The 18,885-nt window shown below is 42.1% G+C and overlaps 1 protein-coding gene across 5 annotated transcripts in view; it reads left to right on the top strand.

Annotated features, from left to right (window-relative positions):
- mib2 (MIB E3 ubiquitin protein ligase 2) overlaps positions 1-18,885 on the top strand; it is a 44,922-nt gene that overhangs the window by 19,588 nt on the left and 6,449 nt on the right. For all 5 annotated transcript variants that reach the window (XM_084366654.1, XM_084366652.1, XM_084366651.1 and 2 more), the window contains exons 4-15: positions 3,299-3,405; positions 4,806-5,000; positions 5,218-5,360; positions 5,703-5,810; positions 5,939-6,043; positions 6,789-6,951; positions 7,577-7,710; positions 9,745-9,893; positions 10,504-10,660; positions 11,676-11,830; positions 17,649-17,775; positions 17,899-18,159. In XM_084366654.1, the coding sequence (XP_084222780.1) occupies positions 3,299-3,405; positions 4,806-5,000; positions 5,218-5,360; positions 5,703-5,810; positions 5,939-6,043; positions 6,789-6,951; positions 7,577-7,710; positions 9,745-9,893; positions 10,504-10,660; positions 11,676-11,830; positions 17,649-17,775; positions 17,899-18,159 (1,804 nt within the window). The remainder of the gene's footprint in view (positions 1-3,298; positions 3,406-4,805; positions 5,001-5,217; positions 5,361-5,702; positions 5,811-5,938; positions 6,044-6,788; positions 6,952-7,576; positions 7,711-9,744; positions 9,894-10,503; positions 10,661-11,675; positions 11,831-17,648; positions 17,776-17,898; positions 18,160-18,885) is intronic.

Here is an 18,885-nt window from a genome sequence, read left to right as displayed (position 1 = left end):
TACATCAGATTTAACTGGATTAGCATGCTAACATTGTCAGCTGTGCAGATTAGCATCTTTACATTTTCAACTTCCTGGGAGACATGTATTAAATAAAAGGTGTCAGATGTGGAGTATATACAAGGTGCAATAATACATGTGGCTCGCAGTGCATTAAGTTGTGTACCAGTGTTGCATTATTTGACTGATGTGCGTTCCCTCAACACCTGTTATGGCATTTTTCGTCACTGTGAATCTTTAGGATGTGACTTTGATTCGGTTATTGTTGCAATATAATCTTTCCAATCCAAATTCTGTAAGGGGTAAACTGTACTATGTAACCATATTAGTGTTATTTAAATACAAAAAATTAAATATAATACTAATATAATAATTAAAAAAAAAAATAACTATAGTGTATTTATTTTAGAACAAATCTTATTATAACATATTAGTTTTATGGAATTCTACGGTATAAGTGTTGCCCAAAAAATAAATAAATTCAAGCGTTAAAGGACATAATGTTTTATGAAATTATGTCCTGCATTCAGTTAAGACCCGTATGTTGAATAGTGCATTGAGACGTGTGTATGTGCTGACAGTGCTCAGGGCAGCATATGCGTGGACCATATGTTTACGAGGAGATGGGTGGGATGCAGCTGGTTAATCGGCTCTTCAACACATAAACAACACACATGCAGTCCCTGGGTCAACTCCATGCTTAATCCTTTCTTTGCACATCAAGCTACACTGCCCCACCTGACCTCCTCAATTCTCTACCCTGTAGTCACGTTTGAGCCACATCCAAAACAAACCCCACTGCTGGCCTGCAGAGTTTTCCGGTGCTTTCTCTTGTCGCTTAGCCTAAAATTTTCACCTAATTTTGGTTCTAGTTTAGTAACTTTAATTACTCAGTAACTTTAATTACTGCAGTTTTTTGCACTTCTTATATTCCACTCCCATCACAAACTGCTGTACTCACTATGTTTGAAAATGATTTTGTTGCTGTGGTAGGTGAAATATGGACCAAAGCAATGTATTGATGTCTGTTTTGAAAGATGTGTCTAATTAAGCGTAGTGTGCTCTAGTCTGGATTTGTGTTTTTCACAGTAGTAAAAGTACCGCATGCACATTACAGTAAGAACTGTAAATGCAAGCAAGGCTGACCTTGTAAACCAGGACCATCTTACTTTGTGGTGAAAGCTGGGTGCCATCATGCCACCCACAGCTGGCATCATTTCACAATTTCATAGCCTCACTGTTCCTGACAGCTGCTATTTTATATGTAAATTGTTATCATCTTGTGAATTTGTTGGTGCTTTTGATTCCTGAAAAGAAACGGCAATTCTGTGAATTCCACCTCCTTAATTTCAGACAGTAGAGCTAACCCTTGGCTGACTTTGACCCAGTCGCTGTGTCTGTAGGTGTAGGTCTCCTGTCCTCATCCTGTCTGGGAGCAGGATGACGTTTGGCCAAGCGGGATTAGAAATCTTGATCCCTTGTCTTTCTCAGAGTAGCTGTATTAAGAAACAACACGTCAACAACACTGAGGTCATGCTTCTTTATCATGGAGTGGAGACATCTGTCAGTTTACATACTTCACCATTACTGAATAGTTGAGAATAGTCTTTTCCCTTAGTGAACTAACTCTCCTGTCATCAGCTGTAGTGCTCTTGGTAGCGATTCAGACACTCCTTAAAGTCTTAAATGTGCTTTGTGTCATCAGGAAATCGACCCTGCTTGCTACATTCTCTCCACAGCCCTAATACTAAGAGTCCGGGAAGTCTGTACTCCACTATAAGTACAGCATAGTTTGCACAGTTTGTACTGTATGTACTGCATGTTTTTCTTGTATCCATTATGGTATATTTCAACACAGACATTAACACATGCAAGCACCTACATGCTGTATGCGTTGCCCTAAGGTGGCCTGCTTTCTGATAGCTCTGCTGTCCAGGGATTAGGCTCAAAGCTCTGTTGTCACACAGTTCTCAGAGCAGACCTGCCCAAGCTAAATCCAACGCTGAGATTTACCGTCAATTGGCTCCAAGTTGGCTGTTTCCTGCTTCAGATCCCAGGAACCTGAAAAATCTGGCAAATAATGGGGGATAACATTAGCCAAGGCTAACTTTAAGCAAAAGCCCAGCGCAAGAGACACGTGGGAGCAGCAAAGCCTCTACAAGACTCTCTAAGGATGACAACTCTCACAGGGCTCTTCTACTTTTGATCACACTGGATTTTTAATGACTTTGAGTCGATCCAGAAAGCTCTTGGTTTCATATGGAAGCTGGGGTTTGATCTCGTCAAGAAAGTATGGGAATAGGCAGTTCCTTTGCACCAAGATCTGATCAAATCTTTACCATAAGGTAAGGATTGTCTCACCTGAGTATCCGAATTTGTATCTGCGGTTGCTGGTCACTGTGTTAGGTTGTAGAGTGTTGACACAGATGCTGGTATTGGTTTTCTGTAAGTTTAACTGGTGACAATCCTGGAATCGTGTCAGAAAGAAGACATTGTCTTAGATCTATTTACTGAAAAGTCGCAGTGAGCAGAAATGTTTTAAGCCCTGATTTAAATCAAGAGTTTTTTAGTGGACCTATTCATGTATTCAGGAAAGTGCTTCACCTTGCTTGGTTTTGATCCTTGAAACACTGAGTAAACCTGTCCCAGGTGACCTGAGGGGTCTCGATGCTTCATCATGTACAAGTAAATTAAAGAGGAAAATAAGTTAAGGTTATAGGTTTTCAGGTTTTTAAAGGGCAGAAAATGTCTTAAGCATGTTGTGATACACATGTACTACGAGGTACCTTTCAGTCAGTTGTCAGGAATTCACAGTAGACTTTATAAGTGTCCCGCATGTTGAGTCTCATCATATTTATTTTCTTTATGACAGCTTTTAGTTACACATGATGAATCTGTTTGTTCTGTCCATCTGTTAATGGACTGTTTGTCCATCTGTTATTGGAAGTTTGCGTGACAGGCAGCATTTTGTTGGATTTGATTATTTAATTTATGTGGGTTGGGCAGCCCATTGTCCATTGGTTATCAAGGATGTTTTTACCTTGCTTTGTATTTTATAAAGTGTGTAATGATTAACATCAACATGAATGACCAAGGGCATCCATAACCATGACAAATATATTTTAGTAAATGTTTTTACCTTTTTCATGCATTGCTGGCTTTAATATAAGAAGTGATGTTTTGTTGGGGTTTTAATGCACACTTGAAACATGTTTTGTATGGAGGATTTCACAGCCACGTTGTCTCAGATGGTCTGTGGAGCCGTTTGCTCAGCTGTGTCTTCATGCTCTTATCACAGAGTGAGCTTGGCACCGAGGCAGAACCTCCCGCGGATCATCCTCAAAGGAATCTTCCAGGGGGTTAAAGTGGTTCGTGGACCTGACTGGGACTGGGGTAACCAAGACGGTGAGTGGTGGTGTGTGCGTGTTTGTGTGAGAGGTGTGTGTGCGTTTGTGTGTGTGTGAGGGGGGGTCTGTTCCTGCTCACTAACTTGCCCCTGCCAACTCAGCAGGCCCCCTACCTTCTTGAGCCATGAAGCTGTACCTCTTCAAAGTGTTTCACCATCCACAACCCATAATAACATTCTAACCTCACGTCTCATTAACCCGCAAAATGTCGTCTTAGTATGTGTCTGCATGCACTTATATTGCCAGTGACTCATCTGAGTCTGTTCCACAGATGTGCCTGTCTGTGTGTGTCTCTGCAGCGTCCCTGTTCAGTAACATTCATGTTCTTTTGTTTTTCCAGCCCTGTGTGGTGGCACAAAATGAGAAGCAACTTCGCCCAAAATGTAGTTGATGTTTATGGGTGTTGAGAAAGTAGATAATCATGTTGTAAATTGTGTTTTGGTGGCTTCCATGAGTGTTTTCAGTTTTATTTTATGTGGCAAAGGATGAGTCCACTCTGTTGCTGTTTTGAAAAATAAGCTCACTTTCACATGATGGTTGAAAATAGTTTAAGTAGTAATAGAAAGCAATCTTTCACATCAGCAGACCAAATGAAAGCCCTTGATTGTTCCCTTTGGGGAAAGCAGGAATGCTAATATGTCTCTATGTTTCCTGGTCTGGGGTCATGGTTGTCTCTGAGAATAGCAACGCTCCCTTATCTGGGCTAGAGCGAATGAGTCAAAATGTCCTTTTGGTGTCTTTGAAATCAACGCCCTGGGGTTTGGTTAAGTCACTCATCAGCCTTAAATGGTGTAAGTGCATATGGGATGCTCTGAGCATGCTCAGAAACCCCCAGCCCACCATGTAGTCTCACGGGTCACTGGTTTAGTTGGTGTGGTTCGGCAGTGAGGCAGCCTGATGACTTTAATGGCTCAACAAGGGCTTTCTTACATCATAAAGCCTGATGTAGAGGTCTGAAATCATCTTTTGATAAAACATGCGGCTTAATAGTGTGGGTGTGGACATGTTTTATTTAATGGTGGTTCATCTTCTTTTTTAATTTGATGTTTTTTTGTATTTAAATCAAGAAGGGGATTGTGTTTCGTTAAGACTGAGCTGGTTCCAGAAAACAGAAGTGATTGACTTTGACACTTGTGACCCTGCAGAGAAAATGTTTCTAACACACCTCTGTCTCTGTCATCTCATTTGTTTCATGTGTTCACATTGTGCTTGTCAAACTTTTAACCATGGATGATTGCATGTTTACTCTGTTCACACATTTTTCTCCTGATCAAACACGCCTAAATCCACTTTCTTTAACTAACGGCTTGTCTTTGTTTAATGATTTATCTTTCACTGCTTTGTCTCTCCCCCTTCTCCAAAACACTGATGTATTATTGTTTTCTTGCACGTGTGTAGGCGGGGAGGGTAAGGTTGGGAAGGTAGTGGACATTCGTGGCTGGGACACAGAGTCTGGCCGCAGTGTGGCCAGTGTCACCTGGTCTAATGGCACCACCAATGTCTACCGAATGGGACACAAGGGCAAGGTAGACCTCAAATACGTGTCTGACGGCCAGGGAGGCTTCTATTACAAAGACCACCTACCAAAATTAGGTAAGAAAGACTGTTTCTAAAGCATGCATACATTGAAAGGGGAATCAAAGTTATTTATTTCTCTGGAATATTTCATTATATCTTACTTGTTTGGTGGCATATTTGGTATTTTCAACATTTCAGTGATATAAATATGATTGCCTGCAGAAAAAAAAAAAAACCCAAACTATTGGTGGTGTTTCCGCTAATTTGTTGATGCTAACACCCTTCTATCAAGGAGAGCACGCAGAGCTGCAGCGCCAGGAGAGTGCTGACGGCCACTCCTTCCAGCAGGGCGACAAGGTTAAATGTCTCTTGGAGGTGGACATCCTGCGACAGATGCAGGAGGGCCACGGAGGTTGGAACCCCAAAATGGCTGAGGTATTAAAGGAAGACAGACAAATCGCACAAACATATTAACAGTAGACAGCTTTACATAACTCCCTGTTGAGTTCTCCTATAAAGTAAAGTACAAAGTGAACTTCCCTAGTTACAATGAACTCTTTGTACTTTGCACATTGTATGAACTCTTTATGTTGCACATGTGCCTCCTGAACATAGCATACAGATTATTTATGTAAGTGGCTCAGATGGTCATTGGCGTGCAACAGAGTGAAAGGAAACAGAGCATCCAACTCTCAAATCACAGCTGCTGAAGGGAACATTAAGGTCACAGCCATGCAGAGGGAGACCCAGGGTGAAACAGCCTATTTGTGTTCGCAGTACATTTGCCGGATCGGGACTGTTCATAGAATCACTGACCGAGGAGATGTCAGAGTCCAGTACAGCAACAACATCCGCTGGACTTTCCATCCTGGGGCCCTCACCAAGGTACTGATTTACTGAGATAAGAGGACCTTAGTTCAGAGCTTTGATCAGTTGGATTATGAGTATGTTTTCAGCTGATTTTAATAGTGTAACACGTTTGTTAACAGTTTGTCTGTCTTTCTTTCCACTAGGTGAACACTTTTGGAGTCAGCGAGCTAGTAAGAGTATTGGAGGACATGGAGAGTGTGAAGAGACTGCAGGCAGGCCATGGAGAGTGGACTGACAGCATGGCTCCCGTATGCTCATTTAGCCTGATAATAGATACTCTGATAATATGTACTATATGTTTGGATTTGAGAAACTGATCATCTAAACATGGATCTTTAGACCAAGGTCATGATGACTTTAGGATTAACTTCTTTGTTGATTTTCACACCAAGGACTCCACATTAGCCAAGATTTATTATATAACATTAGTTATATTGCACCTTTCAAAACATAGGTATACAGTTACACATTGCATTTATATAGCAATATAATAACACAAAAGGATCAAATAAAGTAGCAATAAAAAAATTTATCAAATGTTCACAACAATTAGGCTTTTATATAAAAATAGGTTTTCAGGCAAGATTTCTAAAATGATCCTGATGAAGCATTATCTGAATGTGGACATTATCTGGAAGCTAGACACGTTGAAAGCGCTAACTTTGTCTCACCTCTGCATTCTGGTACCTTCAGGTTACTCCCTGTCTGTGTATGTGATGTTAACTGTGTCACTTTCTAAAGTAAACCCTTTATTTGGCAGACACCCCTCTGAATTAAGTGACCTACTTTGTGAAAATTGGGCGTACATCAGGAACTAATCAAGTTTAGAGCCGTTTCCTCATTATTTACTTAAATTAGAGAGGCACAGAATTGGCCTTGTAAATACCACGAATAGTTCCTGGTCAATCAGTTTTTCCACTCTTTATTCTTTATGTGTCAATGTCAACCTTCTCCCTTGTTTTTTTTGTTACCTTACTGTCTTTTGTTACCTAGGTGCTTGGCCAGGTCGGGAAGGTGTTGAAAGTGTATGCGGACGGTGACCTACGGGTGGCGTTTGGAGGCCAGACGTGGACGTTCAACCCAGCGTGCCTCTCAGCCCAGCCTGTGGAGGTGGATGCCAACCTCATGACGGCCGAGAACCCCAACGAATCTGGAAGTAAGGCCTCTGCCGGGACGTGGGGGCTTCATCTCTAACGCTGCAGCTCCAACTTTACCTCCATCAAGCACTCATTCATCCTCCTCCCTGCCCTTATTCCAGCTCTGTCTCTGCCATGCATGCTTTCACATACAGACTGCAACTGTGGCATTCATGATCACAGCCATTCCCTGTCTGTTTTTTTTTTCCAGCAGTGTGTGTACCTGGCGTCCTTTTTTAAAATGTTCTTTTCTATAGCATGTCGCGATCCTGCATGTTGACAGCGAGAGCAAAGCAGACATTTGTCATCATGTCAGACGTTCTCCTTCTCGTAATCATGACTAAATCTATTCTGTGCATGTGTTCACCTCTGCGGATGGGACAACGGAGCAGTGTGTGTGTGTGTGTGTGTGTCGCCAAATTTTACTGCATGGAGGGACATTTTGACTCATTCCTGAGCTCAGCTTTGACAAACCCATTAAACCAGTGTGTCTTTGTGTTGCCATTTTGGCCCTTTGGAAGGCTTTCTGACACCGTCTAATCCTTTTTTTTTGTTTTGTTTTTTACATTTAACCGATGAAACTAAATGAATCCTTTTTGTCTCTCTTTTTGTCCCCCTTCCCCATCTACCTATGTATCCTTTTAGGTACAGTCATCTCAGTGCTGGAGAAGCTGCTGTCCCAATCCACAGAGCAGGACAATCCCAGCCGGCTGGTCATCGAGGCAGCACACGGCAGTGCCAACAAAGTGCGGGAGTTGGTGCAGAAGTATCCCGACAAGGTTAGTGCAGCACTCCTTCTCTTTGCTGCAGTCCACTGCTCGTTCCAAGAGCTCTTCCCACCAGGACACCAAGACTGGGGGTGGGGAATTTGAGGGCCAGAGAGTCTTAGTGAGCCAGATAAGGCAAGGGACATTTTATACACTGGCATTTGCCAGTCTGTCTAATTCACTATCCACATTTCCTCACAACACACCACTCCAATATCCCTCACAACCCTTAACTCATGCTGCATTCAGCCGTAAAACAGGGGCAGAGTGTTTTTATTTCCACTCTTCCATATTAGAGTTACACACACAAAAGAGGCAACAACTTCTTCAAAATATATAGCTGTTAATTTACAGCATTTACACAGATGATAGACAGAGAAAAATGTGGAAATGGCATTGACAGTAAAATGTGTGCCTGTTAATAAATTATGAAATTGCTTCTCATAATTTCATTGGCTTGTTTGATCAAGACACACTCAGACTGGTAATTTTTAAAATGAAAGCAGGGAGAGATGGAAGATAGTTTTCAGTGACTGAGCCAACTGAGGATATGAGGAAGGGAACTGAGATAATTAGGGGAAAAATACGACAAGACGTAAAAATAACATATTTAACTGTTTAAGAGATTTATAAAGCAATTATCCCGGTTAATTTAGGCTCTATTTTATGTCTTACTATAAAACTGAGAGTACGTTACCCAAAACTGTCACTATTGTGCTATTAAATGACATCAAACATGACACATATTGCAGTGGAAATAGACGTAAAATTGAGATTAATTTTTACTGCTATAATATATGTTTTTACTAATAAGATCATACACAAACTATTTGGATAAATGAAATGATGCAATTCACACCAGAAAGAAGTTTTTATGAGGCATAAAACAGATTTTGGTTCTTGGATGGATCAGTTTTGGATTCTGTTTTCTGTTTTTTGGCAGAGGCCTGCAACCAAGACATGCTTTTGAATTTGACTCTTATTTGGAAAGGGCTCATGCAAAAAAAGTCTCTGTGTGTGTGTTTTTAGTTGTTGTCCTCCACTGTCAAACACACACTCTAACAGCCATTTGGGTACTGTACTGTTATTGAAGAGAATATAAGAGGTGAGGAGGTCTGGCTTAGGGCGGAACAGTAATTTTTTCTTTTTCTCGTACCCGGCCTTTTTTGTCTGCTGCCCGATTTTATTCCGACTTGAGCAGCTTGTGCAACAGGAAGATATCGAGAGATCACAAACACAAATATTTGCTGCAATGATAATTGTTCCAGCTAGATGAGAAGAACACAGATTAACCCTCACATGTGTAATCATTTGTAATCCAAACTGTATACTGACAAAGTCCAAAATAACAGGGTAATTTTTTTGTCATTATACAACACATTGTTGCATAACAAAATAAAGTTTGTATTTCCTTCATGCTACGCAAACATAGACCATATATATAGTTTATAAATGCATACACACCCAGGAAATAATTCTGTACTGTGTATTTTAAACTTCCGTCTACAGTAGGTGAATGTAAACAGCAGCAACAAGATGGTGATGATAATCTGGTCGGCATCTTCATATTAAAAGTGAAGCACTGGGAAAAACAAGCTTTCATTTTCTGGACTGAAGCACTCGTTTCAGTTCTTAATCTTTTGACCGGCACTATTTTCACAGACTTTTTTATCAGTTTGTTATTGTTTTGCAGATTATGATCCCAACTGCGTTGTTTTGTTGTCCTAATGGTTGTTACAAAGGAAATTATGCTTAAGCAGTTATGGGTGGTTTAAAATTTTAGGCTCGATCGATTAAAGGGGACTGTTGGGCCTTGGCAGAGGTATACACTCTACTGGTTGCCACTCTAATCTAGCCATGTTTCTGACCACAGTTGTACGTAGTGATGATGACTACACGACTAATTAGGATTATGTATCAAGTGTGTGACGAACGTATCTGTTGTACGTGCTCAGATTATTTCCAGCCAGTTTATCTTCGGCTCTGTTCATGTCCACACCATCACTGCCTCTAATGAATCTGCGACCGCGTTTGTGTTCCTGGCAGGTGGATATAAAGAACCAGGGCAAAACTGCGCTGCAGGTCGCTGCACACCAAGGCCACATGGAGGTGGTGAAGGCCCTGCTGCAGGCCAACGGCTCCATCGAGGTCAAGGATGAAGACGGCGACACTGCATTGCACTACACTGCCTTCGGGTGAGCACACACACGCACACACACAGTTTTCCTGCACACATACTCACAGTTGAGAGTAGAAAAAGTGCCAAGGTAACACACACACACACACACACACACACACACACACACACACACACACACACACACACACACACACACCATACTTGAGTTTCGAACAGGATGCATCTCCGCTCCTTGTGGCTTTAGAGAAACCCGGAGGCTTTACAGTAGAGCTCCTGCCGTTCTCCTTCCCTCTAATGTGATAATCCATTCACAGAAGTGACGTCTAATACGCCAGGCACATCTCATCCTCTCACGATGTTAACACATGCTTGGGAAGTTTGACAAAATCTCTCCAGGAATTTAGACTGGCCTGTAGCAGTGGCACACCGTGCAGACGAGATAGCAGGGTTTGAAAAAGAAGGATGATGGAGTAACTTAACATGCAAACCTTGTGCTTTGTGAAGCTCCCAGTAGGCTTTTAGAATAAGCTTTTGTGTTTTATACACTGGTTTGAATTAACTTATTTAAAAGCACTGTTTAGACAGGTTGAATCACTCAATAGAAACATATGACAGTGAGGAATAATCTTTGCCTTTTTTTCTGTTCATGGTGTCTTTCTCTGTAGTAATCAGGCAGAGATCGCACGGCTGCTGTTGAGCAAGGGGGCAAACATCAACCTCCTGAACAACTCGATGTGCACGGCGCTCCACATTGCCGTCAACAAGGGCTTCACCGACGTGGTGCGAGTGCTAACCGAACATTCGGCTGACGTCAATCTCCAGGTGAGAGGACATACTGTAGAGTGTCTAACATTACAGATTAGCCTTTGATCAACCCCATTGAAGATTTAGTGCGTTTTTCCCATTTTTTCACTCCTTACATATTATTTAATTACTTTAAAGGAAGGGTTCACCATAAAAATGAAAGTCATCATCTACTAACCCCCATGCATGAGAAGCTTTGTAGTCAACAAAATATTTCTGGAGCTGAGCTTCTCTTGCAGTGTCGGTCATGTCATCAGCAACTCACACATTGCCCTTTCAAGCAGCTGTAAACACAAATTCAAACATTTATGGTATTTGACTGCTTCACTCCAGCCCTCAGCCTCATTAATGCAATTTAGTGTCTGTTTCAAGGCATTTTCCAGTCTGTCTAACACGCCTGCAATCAGGCCTGGGATTCATTAACTGCATATTTTTATATTTTCTTCTGCTTGAGTAGAGTGGGCTGCTCGGCTAAAGCATGAAGTAGCAGCCCAGGGTTTGTTTTTGTGTGTGCCACATACAATCAGAATGAAATGCAGCATCCATCACACGGCTGATAGAGACCCATAATTAGTGTGCATAGTGTAGATTTCAGGATTTCAATCTAACAAAATCATGTCATGGTTACAGGTCAACACCTTTGCATTATTGCATTGATATTATAGCTATCATAAGTAATTTATGGATGATAGAAACTCTGTTATGAACTGGCCAATGTCGGGGCCATCAGTGAGCATCTGTGTCCCTAGTTGTTGCGGTGTGAACCCACTCCATTGGTGCTAGTCAGCCCTTTTTATGACGGTAGCCGGTTGAATATGTAGAGTCTGTGGCGGACCCTGCCATTGTAAGAAATCACTCTGACTGGCTCTACAGCTGCCTGGTGGTGTGGAGAGGTATTTCCTCTCACACAGGCACAGAACGCAGTGTCATGTCTCAACATGCCTGAAGAGATAACTCAAAAACCTGCAAAACTAGTTTAATTCCAATAAGTGCAACAGCCTCACTCACTGTACCGCTTTTCTCCCCCAATCAGGATTCATACGGGGACACACCGCTCCATGACGCCATTGCTAAAGATTTCCGCAATATCATAGAGATCCTGGTCTTGGTGCCCAACATCGACTTCACCCAGCAGAACCACCGAGGCTTCAACCTGCTGCACCATGCTGCCCTCAAAGGAAACAAACTGTGAGTAGACATCATATACAAAACTTTCTGCAATTACTTTTTCAAACTTGGGTGTTGACCCAGAAACCGCACATATTGTAAGAAGTGGAATTAGATATTGAAGCCCAAATTCTTGGTAATTTGTATTGACTTTTTCAAGTTTTCTCGAAGTCGAGAGGGATCATTAGTGTCATTTCAAATATGTTTTTACAGTAATAACACAAATCTGGAAGTCATCTTTTATGTGAGCTTGTTAGCCACTTAATATGGACAAATAAGAGCCCTATTTTTCACTGTGTACTCTCCCCAAATCTAGCATGTGTGCACCAGAAGAATCCCACTTCAAAGTAAAGAGAAAAAAAACCCCAGTGTCATGTGGGTTATTGTCAGGCTGCTCAGTTGTTCTCAATTCTTGGTAGTTTCTATCTGATGTGAGGAATGGAAATGATGGTTCTGGGTGTGTGTGTGTGTGTGTGTGTGTGTGTGTGTGTGTGTGTGTGTGTGTGTGTGTGTGTGTGTGTGTGTGTATGTGTGTGTGGGAATCTCTGCTGTGGGTTCAAATGAGGACTCAAAGGTCAACTCTCAACACTATCCGTTACAGATAGAGCTCATCTCCCACACAGCTTCTGCTGCTGTCAGCAGGCTGGCAGTCAATATCAGGCAAAAATGCAACATTTACTTTTGCATCCTGTTTTCCTCCACATGGACTTGTCCTCCAGATTCCTCCCAAACTACGTTTAGTCTTGTCATTTTTCAGCAATGCAGAGCCTCGGTTTCATCAGTGGACAGAAATGTAAGAAATCCAAACAAACTGTGCACATTTTACCAGATAGTTTTCCCGAGGGAAGACCTGCTCAGCACAGCTTTCATGACTTGGCTGTGGGTTGTGTCACAGCGCTTATTGAGAGAGATAAAGAGAACACATTTTATTTTAATGAAAGAATCAAAGATTTTGACTTTATTCCTCCCAAAATGGCTCCCTATACCACTCAGTGACACTAACAGGCAGCTGGTGAGAGATCAGCTCAGCCATTTCACTCTCCACCGAGGTGCTCGAGGCCAAACATCAAGCCTGCCTGGCTGACACCTGTCACAAAGGCTCCATTGTCTCCTGACACTGTTGGTTTTAGGCTGGTTGACACTGGAGGTGCTCAATCACAAGCTGAGCCTGGATGGCGCACTGACCAGGCATAGCTGAATGTTCTCACAATGATAAGGTTTCATGCCTCAAACACAACTCTTTATTTTTGGTGTGCCAGTGTCCTCCTCTGTCCATGTTGCATCACACAAGCTCCCACACACCACAAATAGCCTGGAAAACGTAGAGAGAAAGCACCAAAAGTGAATGTTTCTCAGTAGTACTCTATTTTAAAATGATGTTATTGATTAATTTAAAATCTAAATGTTATGTATTAGTGCCCGTGACTCAGATCAACCTCTACAGTTCAGTTCAGTTTTTGACGTCTTTGAATATCATATCTCAGTTATTTCTAGAGAAGTCAAGCTCTGCAGCACAACAGAGTCAGGATGATCAAGAAAGTATCAGTTTTTCCACCTGTATTATAAAATGAATAAGCTAGTTAGTTCCCTCACAGTTTGAGTGACGTCTTAGAGTTGATATTTTTCACAGCGCACTGACTGCCCTGACCATGGTGAGGTTCCTGCTTCTTTGCTCCAGGGCTTTTACGACCTCATATGAACTCTCCTTCCCAAATTATAACCAAAGCATGTAATGGAAAATCATCCCTGGCTCTTTTTAAAGAGGTGCCATGAAGGAAACAGAGCATGAATAAAAAAACACCAGCTCCAACATAAATTTCCTCCCTGAAGCGATGCCACTTCATTCAAGGTTTCACTAAAATTTAATGGATAATATCTTCGAAATGTATATTCCAAACGGGTCGGAACCCTGTTATTGTCATCAGTAATGATTTCCAGGCTGTGAGTAGATCACCATAGATTGGTCCTCCTGATTATTTGCCTACAAACTCTCGACCATCTACTCAGGCCAGTCTGTCAAGTACTAAACCAGTCAGAGAGCATAAGTCAAACCATTATTCTCATCAAGGGAAAGCTTTAAAGTGCTGAACTCAACAAAAATACAAACACTTTACTATTTGCTCCCATTTTTTTTTTACAAGTTGGAATAAAATATTTCTTTTTATACACACACAAGGCTTTTTGCGCTCAGATTTTGAGCACAAATCTGTTTTAGTGAGCACTCCTGACAGGTGTGGCTTATCAAGATTAAACAGCATGATTATGCACAGGTGTGCTTTGGACTTGTCACAATAAAAGGCCACTCTAAAAAGTGCTGTTTTGTCACACAACAGAGTATCCAGCAACTTCACCAAGCCATTGAAAAGGAGTGGACCAACATATCAAAACCCCTTCACCCCACATTTCCTTATCACTCCAACAACCAGCCCCCTTACTCGCCTTTTGGAATTATAGCTATAATACCAGGACAGACGTGTACGTGAGTGCAATACACGCACTCATGTCGACTGAGCTGGAGAATAAAAATACAGTCTGCTAGCAATAAGCGAGAGAGGAAAAAGGAGGGGAGCAGAGGCCGCAGCAGACAGTCATTTAATAAAATGTCCGATCTGTTCTGGCAAGTGTCATATGTGCAGTGCTGGGAGTTTAGGCCACACTCCCCAGCATTCATTTAGCTTGACATCAGCCGCTGCGCCAGAAGTAGAGACGCAGGATTTACAGTGTTGAGGATTAGCTCGCTTCACCGGTTCATTCATATATCACCGGCAGACCTACACTACAATGATACAGCCCAGGTGTGTTTTCTTCTGGCTTTAATACCAATTATAGTATGAAGTTTGAATGTGTGCCGGCAATGGATTGAGGGTAAACACATCTCATCACGGTTTATCTCCAATTCAAATGAGATTAATCATTGTGGAGTAAATTAAAAATTCATAGTATTTATTTGAGTTTATGGTTATAGATCTTCCTGACTCTTCTGCTCTTTGATATTCATCCACCTTTAATTTACACCTACCAAAGATGATTTTTTCTTTTTTTAGTCGGTTTTGGCTGTTGTAGCTCCTCTGAGCAGCTGTGGCCCTCTGTTGTTTTTTGTGTGACAGAAAGATGAGAATGTTTTGTTTATTAGAGTATTTATTTATTGTGAGGAAATGGAAAAAGAGGGGCAAGAGGCCAAGTTCACAAACAGTCCTGGGAAAGAAAAGAAACGGGGCAAGCTGCCAGATTTCTTTCTGAGTTTTCAGCTTGACAGAAGAGGCAAATGGATGTGGAGGATGGTTACGGTCTGTTTACTGTATTTATTGAAAAGAAGGAATACTTGGCTGAATTTGTTCCTTCTTTCCTGTAATCCCACCTCCTCGAAGCTCCTTTGTTTGCGCCTCACTTTCACCAGATCCCTTTTGTTCCACAGCAGCTTCTTCTACTCTTCTAGCTCATCCTCTCCCTATTTAATCCTGTCTTTCTGGAGTAACATTGAGCCTTTTGAGAGTAAAATGTAAACTGTCTGACACACACCGGATTTCGCAGTAGGTCACATAATTAGTACTCGTCATGGTACATTTCTCCTGCTCTTATCAAGCTTCGATCAAGAAGCAGGCCACAAACAAGCATGATGCAAACTCCCAAAAATAACCAAATGATGACTTCAGTCTCTAGAGAAGTCATGACCAGCGTGCCCTCTAGCTGTTGTGTGTGAAGGCATGTTTGTACAAAACTGCCCCAGAACGTCAGCCCAGGACTGAATATTCATGAACACACAGGAGTAACGATTATGGAAATAATGTAGAGAGGCGTAGTGGGCACAGAGGTGACACACTCACACAGCTGTGTCTGCCTCAGACCTGCGAGGGTGAGCTCTTTAGCTCACGACGGCGGCCTGGAGACGACTCTAAAGCAGGAGCGATATTTCTCTCTATCAATACTGTCACCACACACGCCTACACACACACACACACACACACACACACACACCCACAGAGCTGCATTGCAGGTATCGGTGACCTCCAGCACAATGTCTCTTCTTCATCCCTAATAAAACACCCACATGGGGAGATCTCGACCATACTGTACTCTCAGCGGTCTGGACCTTTGCGATGAATTTAAAATGTATCAGCGATCTGCTGCTAATGAGCCTGTAAACGCTGTAATTTGTTAGTTATTATGATAAAAGCCGCATTAAAACTGTCCTGTTTTACACTGACGGAAAAATAATTGCATACGTGTTGTTCTCTCAGCAGCACATTGATAGGATGTAACACAGGAATGACGCTGTTTAGATTCAAGAGAGGCTATGATTATGCTGCTGTTAGGTTTTTATGGCTGTAGACTGACTTCAGAGAGGATCCTTTATGTCAAACATGAACCGTTTTGATTGTGCTGTTGTTTTGTGGGCCGTTGTTTTTGTGGGCCAATGTTAAAATTGCCTTAAAACTTAAAATCAAGGGATAGTAGATAGTACATATTGTAACCATATTTGTCAAACATGCAGGTGAGTCATGAAAACACAATGTGCAGCCACAGATACGTGTCATATAATTGTACATAACATAAATGCATGGCAATTGTAGGTAAATAAGATGCAAACCATTTATTAAGCAATTGTTTGTAAAGTTGCATAATAAATGTTTTCTTAATCATTTCATTGTTTGATAACAGTGAAATAACTTTAAGTGAATTAACTATGTATTAGTGATGGCTATTAAACAGTCTTACCAAGAGACTTTTTTATAAATAACAAGGAAACTTCTAAGGAAACGTATCTTATGAGGTCAAATCCATTTTTAACATTTTTACATCCATCATCTGTGTCCCAGTTTAAAGTTTGCTTGAGTCTGAATGCCTCATGTCCTCTGTGTGGACGCTCTTGTCTCCCTGTTGCATGAACAGTTTTTTATCAACAGTTTTTCGTTATATAACAATAGGTTTTTTATTGCTGGATTAGCTGAGCTTGGCTTGTACTTTTAGATGATATCACATCAAATTTTTGTCTTCATTAATGAGGGTGAATAAGAAGTGATTGAGATCGACACCAGCCTCATCTATCAACCTCATTAACGTCAAAAGTGGCCTAACATCCGTAGAAAGGTTGGGTGACGCCGTACCCAAGCCTCCACACTGGCATGCCAGCTTCCTGGGTGCTCACTAAGGCTGTCGGCTTCAATTTCACACGTCATAAAGCAAGCTCAGCTACAGCGCAGAGGACGTCTCAACAGTGCAACCTGGCCTCACACTGCAGCATCGGCCCGCTGCACGAAACACACAAAAAGTTATAATCGTCTCACTTCACCGAATGTGATCTAATCCTTCAGACTGAATTGCTGTCCCTCACTTTGAAGATAACACAAGTAGATGGATGACGAAGAGGATGGTGAACATTTTTGACCTTGAAAGATTTGACAGTTTAATGTCCTTGTTTTGGACATCGAGCTGTCAGGTGTTGATTGAAGTGTTTGTGATATTCTGTCTATGTTATAGCACACTGGTTGAATACCGAGTTTAGTGGAAAGCTACAAGGATGACAGGCTTAGAACAGCAATTTACACTCTGGGTAGTGGAGTATTAAAGGAACATCAGGAGGTCAGTTGGCTGCATTTAGTGAGAAGTGGCTGCCTGTTGTGTCTCTGTTTTCTTGGTAGAACGGCTTGTTAGCAGCTCCACAGCAGCTGCGTCTCTGTCCAAGCTCATGTAAAGTGCACTGTGGCGCAGAATAAAATGAGCTTCATATTCTGAGAAGCACTGGGGCAGCTCTTGCAGACTTAACTGTTCCTAATTTAAACCTTGAGCGGTGTTGTGCTCTCTGCCTAATGGAGTCTTGCGTTGTTTGTCCTGGCGGCAGGGCCACAGAGAAGATCCTGGCCCGGGCACGGCAGCTGGTGGACGTTAAGAAGGAGGATGGCTTCTCCGCGCTGCATCTGGCCTCCCTTAACAACCACCGTGACGTGGCCGAGATCCTCATCAAGGAGGTGAGCCGAAGATTTTAATTTGTCTTTTCTTTGCAGCACAGAATGAACACACCATTTTTTTTTATACATTTAATAAAAAATGTTTAACATTACAATTTTATTCCCCTATCTCGTCATCCCCAGGGACGCTGCGACATCAACATCCGCAACAACCGGAACCAGACGCCGCTGCAGCTGGCGGTGACGCAGGGCCACACCGACCTGGTTCAGCTGCTGGTGGCCGAGGGCGCCGACGTCAACATGGAGGACGAGGACGGAGACACGGCCATGCACGTGGCCCTCCTCCGCCCGCAGCTGGCCAACGTAATGCTCAGCCCCGCCGTGGGAACCAGCAGCACGGAGGAGAGCAGCGAGGGTTGCTCCTCCACATCGCTCTACTGCAGGGTGAGAGCCGACAGGGAGGCAGCAGGGGAGGTGGCATGTTGTTGACTTACGGCTAAATAAAGACTGAAGAGCTGGTTACTAAAGAGACAATCCACAATAAATAGAGGACTAAAGGAAGAGTACGTGAAACATTCAAAGAGTAGTAATTATAGCTTGAATGAGGAGTAAATAGACACTAAAAGGAAGGTAAACAGACTGACGGTGAGTAAAAAGGATTAATGCAGTCTTAAGGAGGTAAAAACAGACTCATAGTGGGGGTAAATAAGGACTTAGTCTGCTTAAGAGCAGACTTGATATTGAAGCAAGGACAGAATAGTAAACAAAATCCAAGTGAAGGCATTTAAACATGTTTGTTTATAGTCAGGGGGGGTTAATCTAGGATAAAGCAGATGGCTTTCTAGGTAAATGATGAGCAGGGAAAGGAAGTCTGGTGGACTTCAAGGACAGGGTGATCACCAAGTGAAAGGACTTTGCGTCATTGTGTAAACAAGGCAAGAGAGAGGGGTTAACTGAGGAGGAAGTGATCAGATGGGAGTGAACTAATGTGGTGCTAAAGCAGCCGTTACATCTACAGAGAAAAACATTTTAGTCCTCAACATGTTGGATTTATTTTCTTAGAAATAAAGATTACCACACCTTGACTTTAATCTCATACCCTTCTCTTGCTCGAAGAGAAAGTGCTGGCAAGACTTTGAGAACGGTGGTCTAATAAAGAGAAAGAGGAAG

The sequence above is a fragment of the Pagrus pagrus genome, assembly GCF_965226575.1.
Source record: "Pagrus pagrus genome assembly, chromosome: 11".
NCBI lineage: Eukaryota > Metazoa > Chordata > Actinopteri > Spariformes > Sparidae > Pagrus > Pagrus pagrus.
Note: the sequence above shows the minus strand (reverse complement) of the source record. Positions and strands in the feature narration are given on the sequence as shown.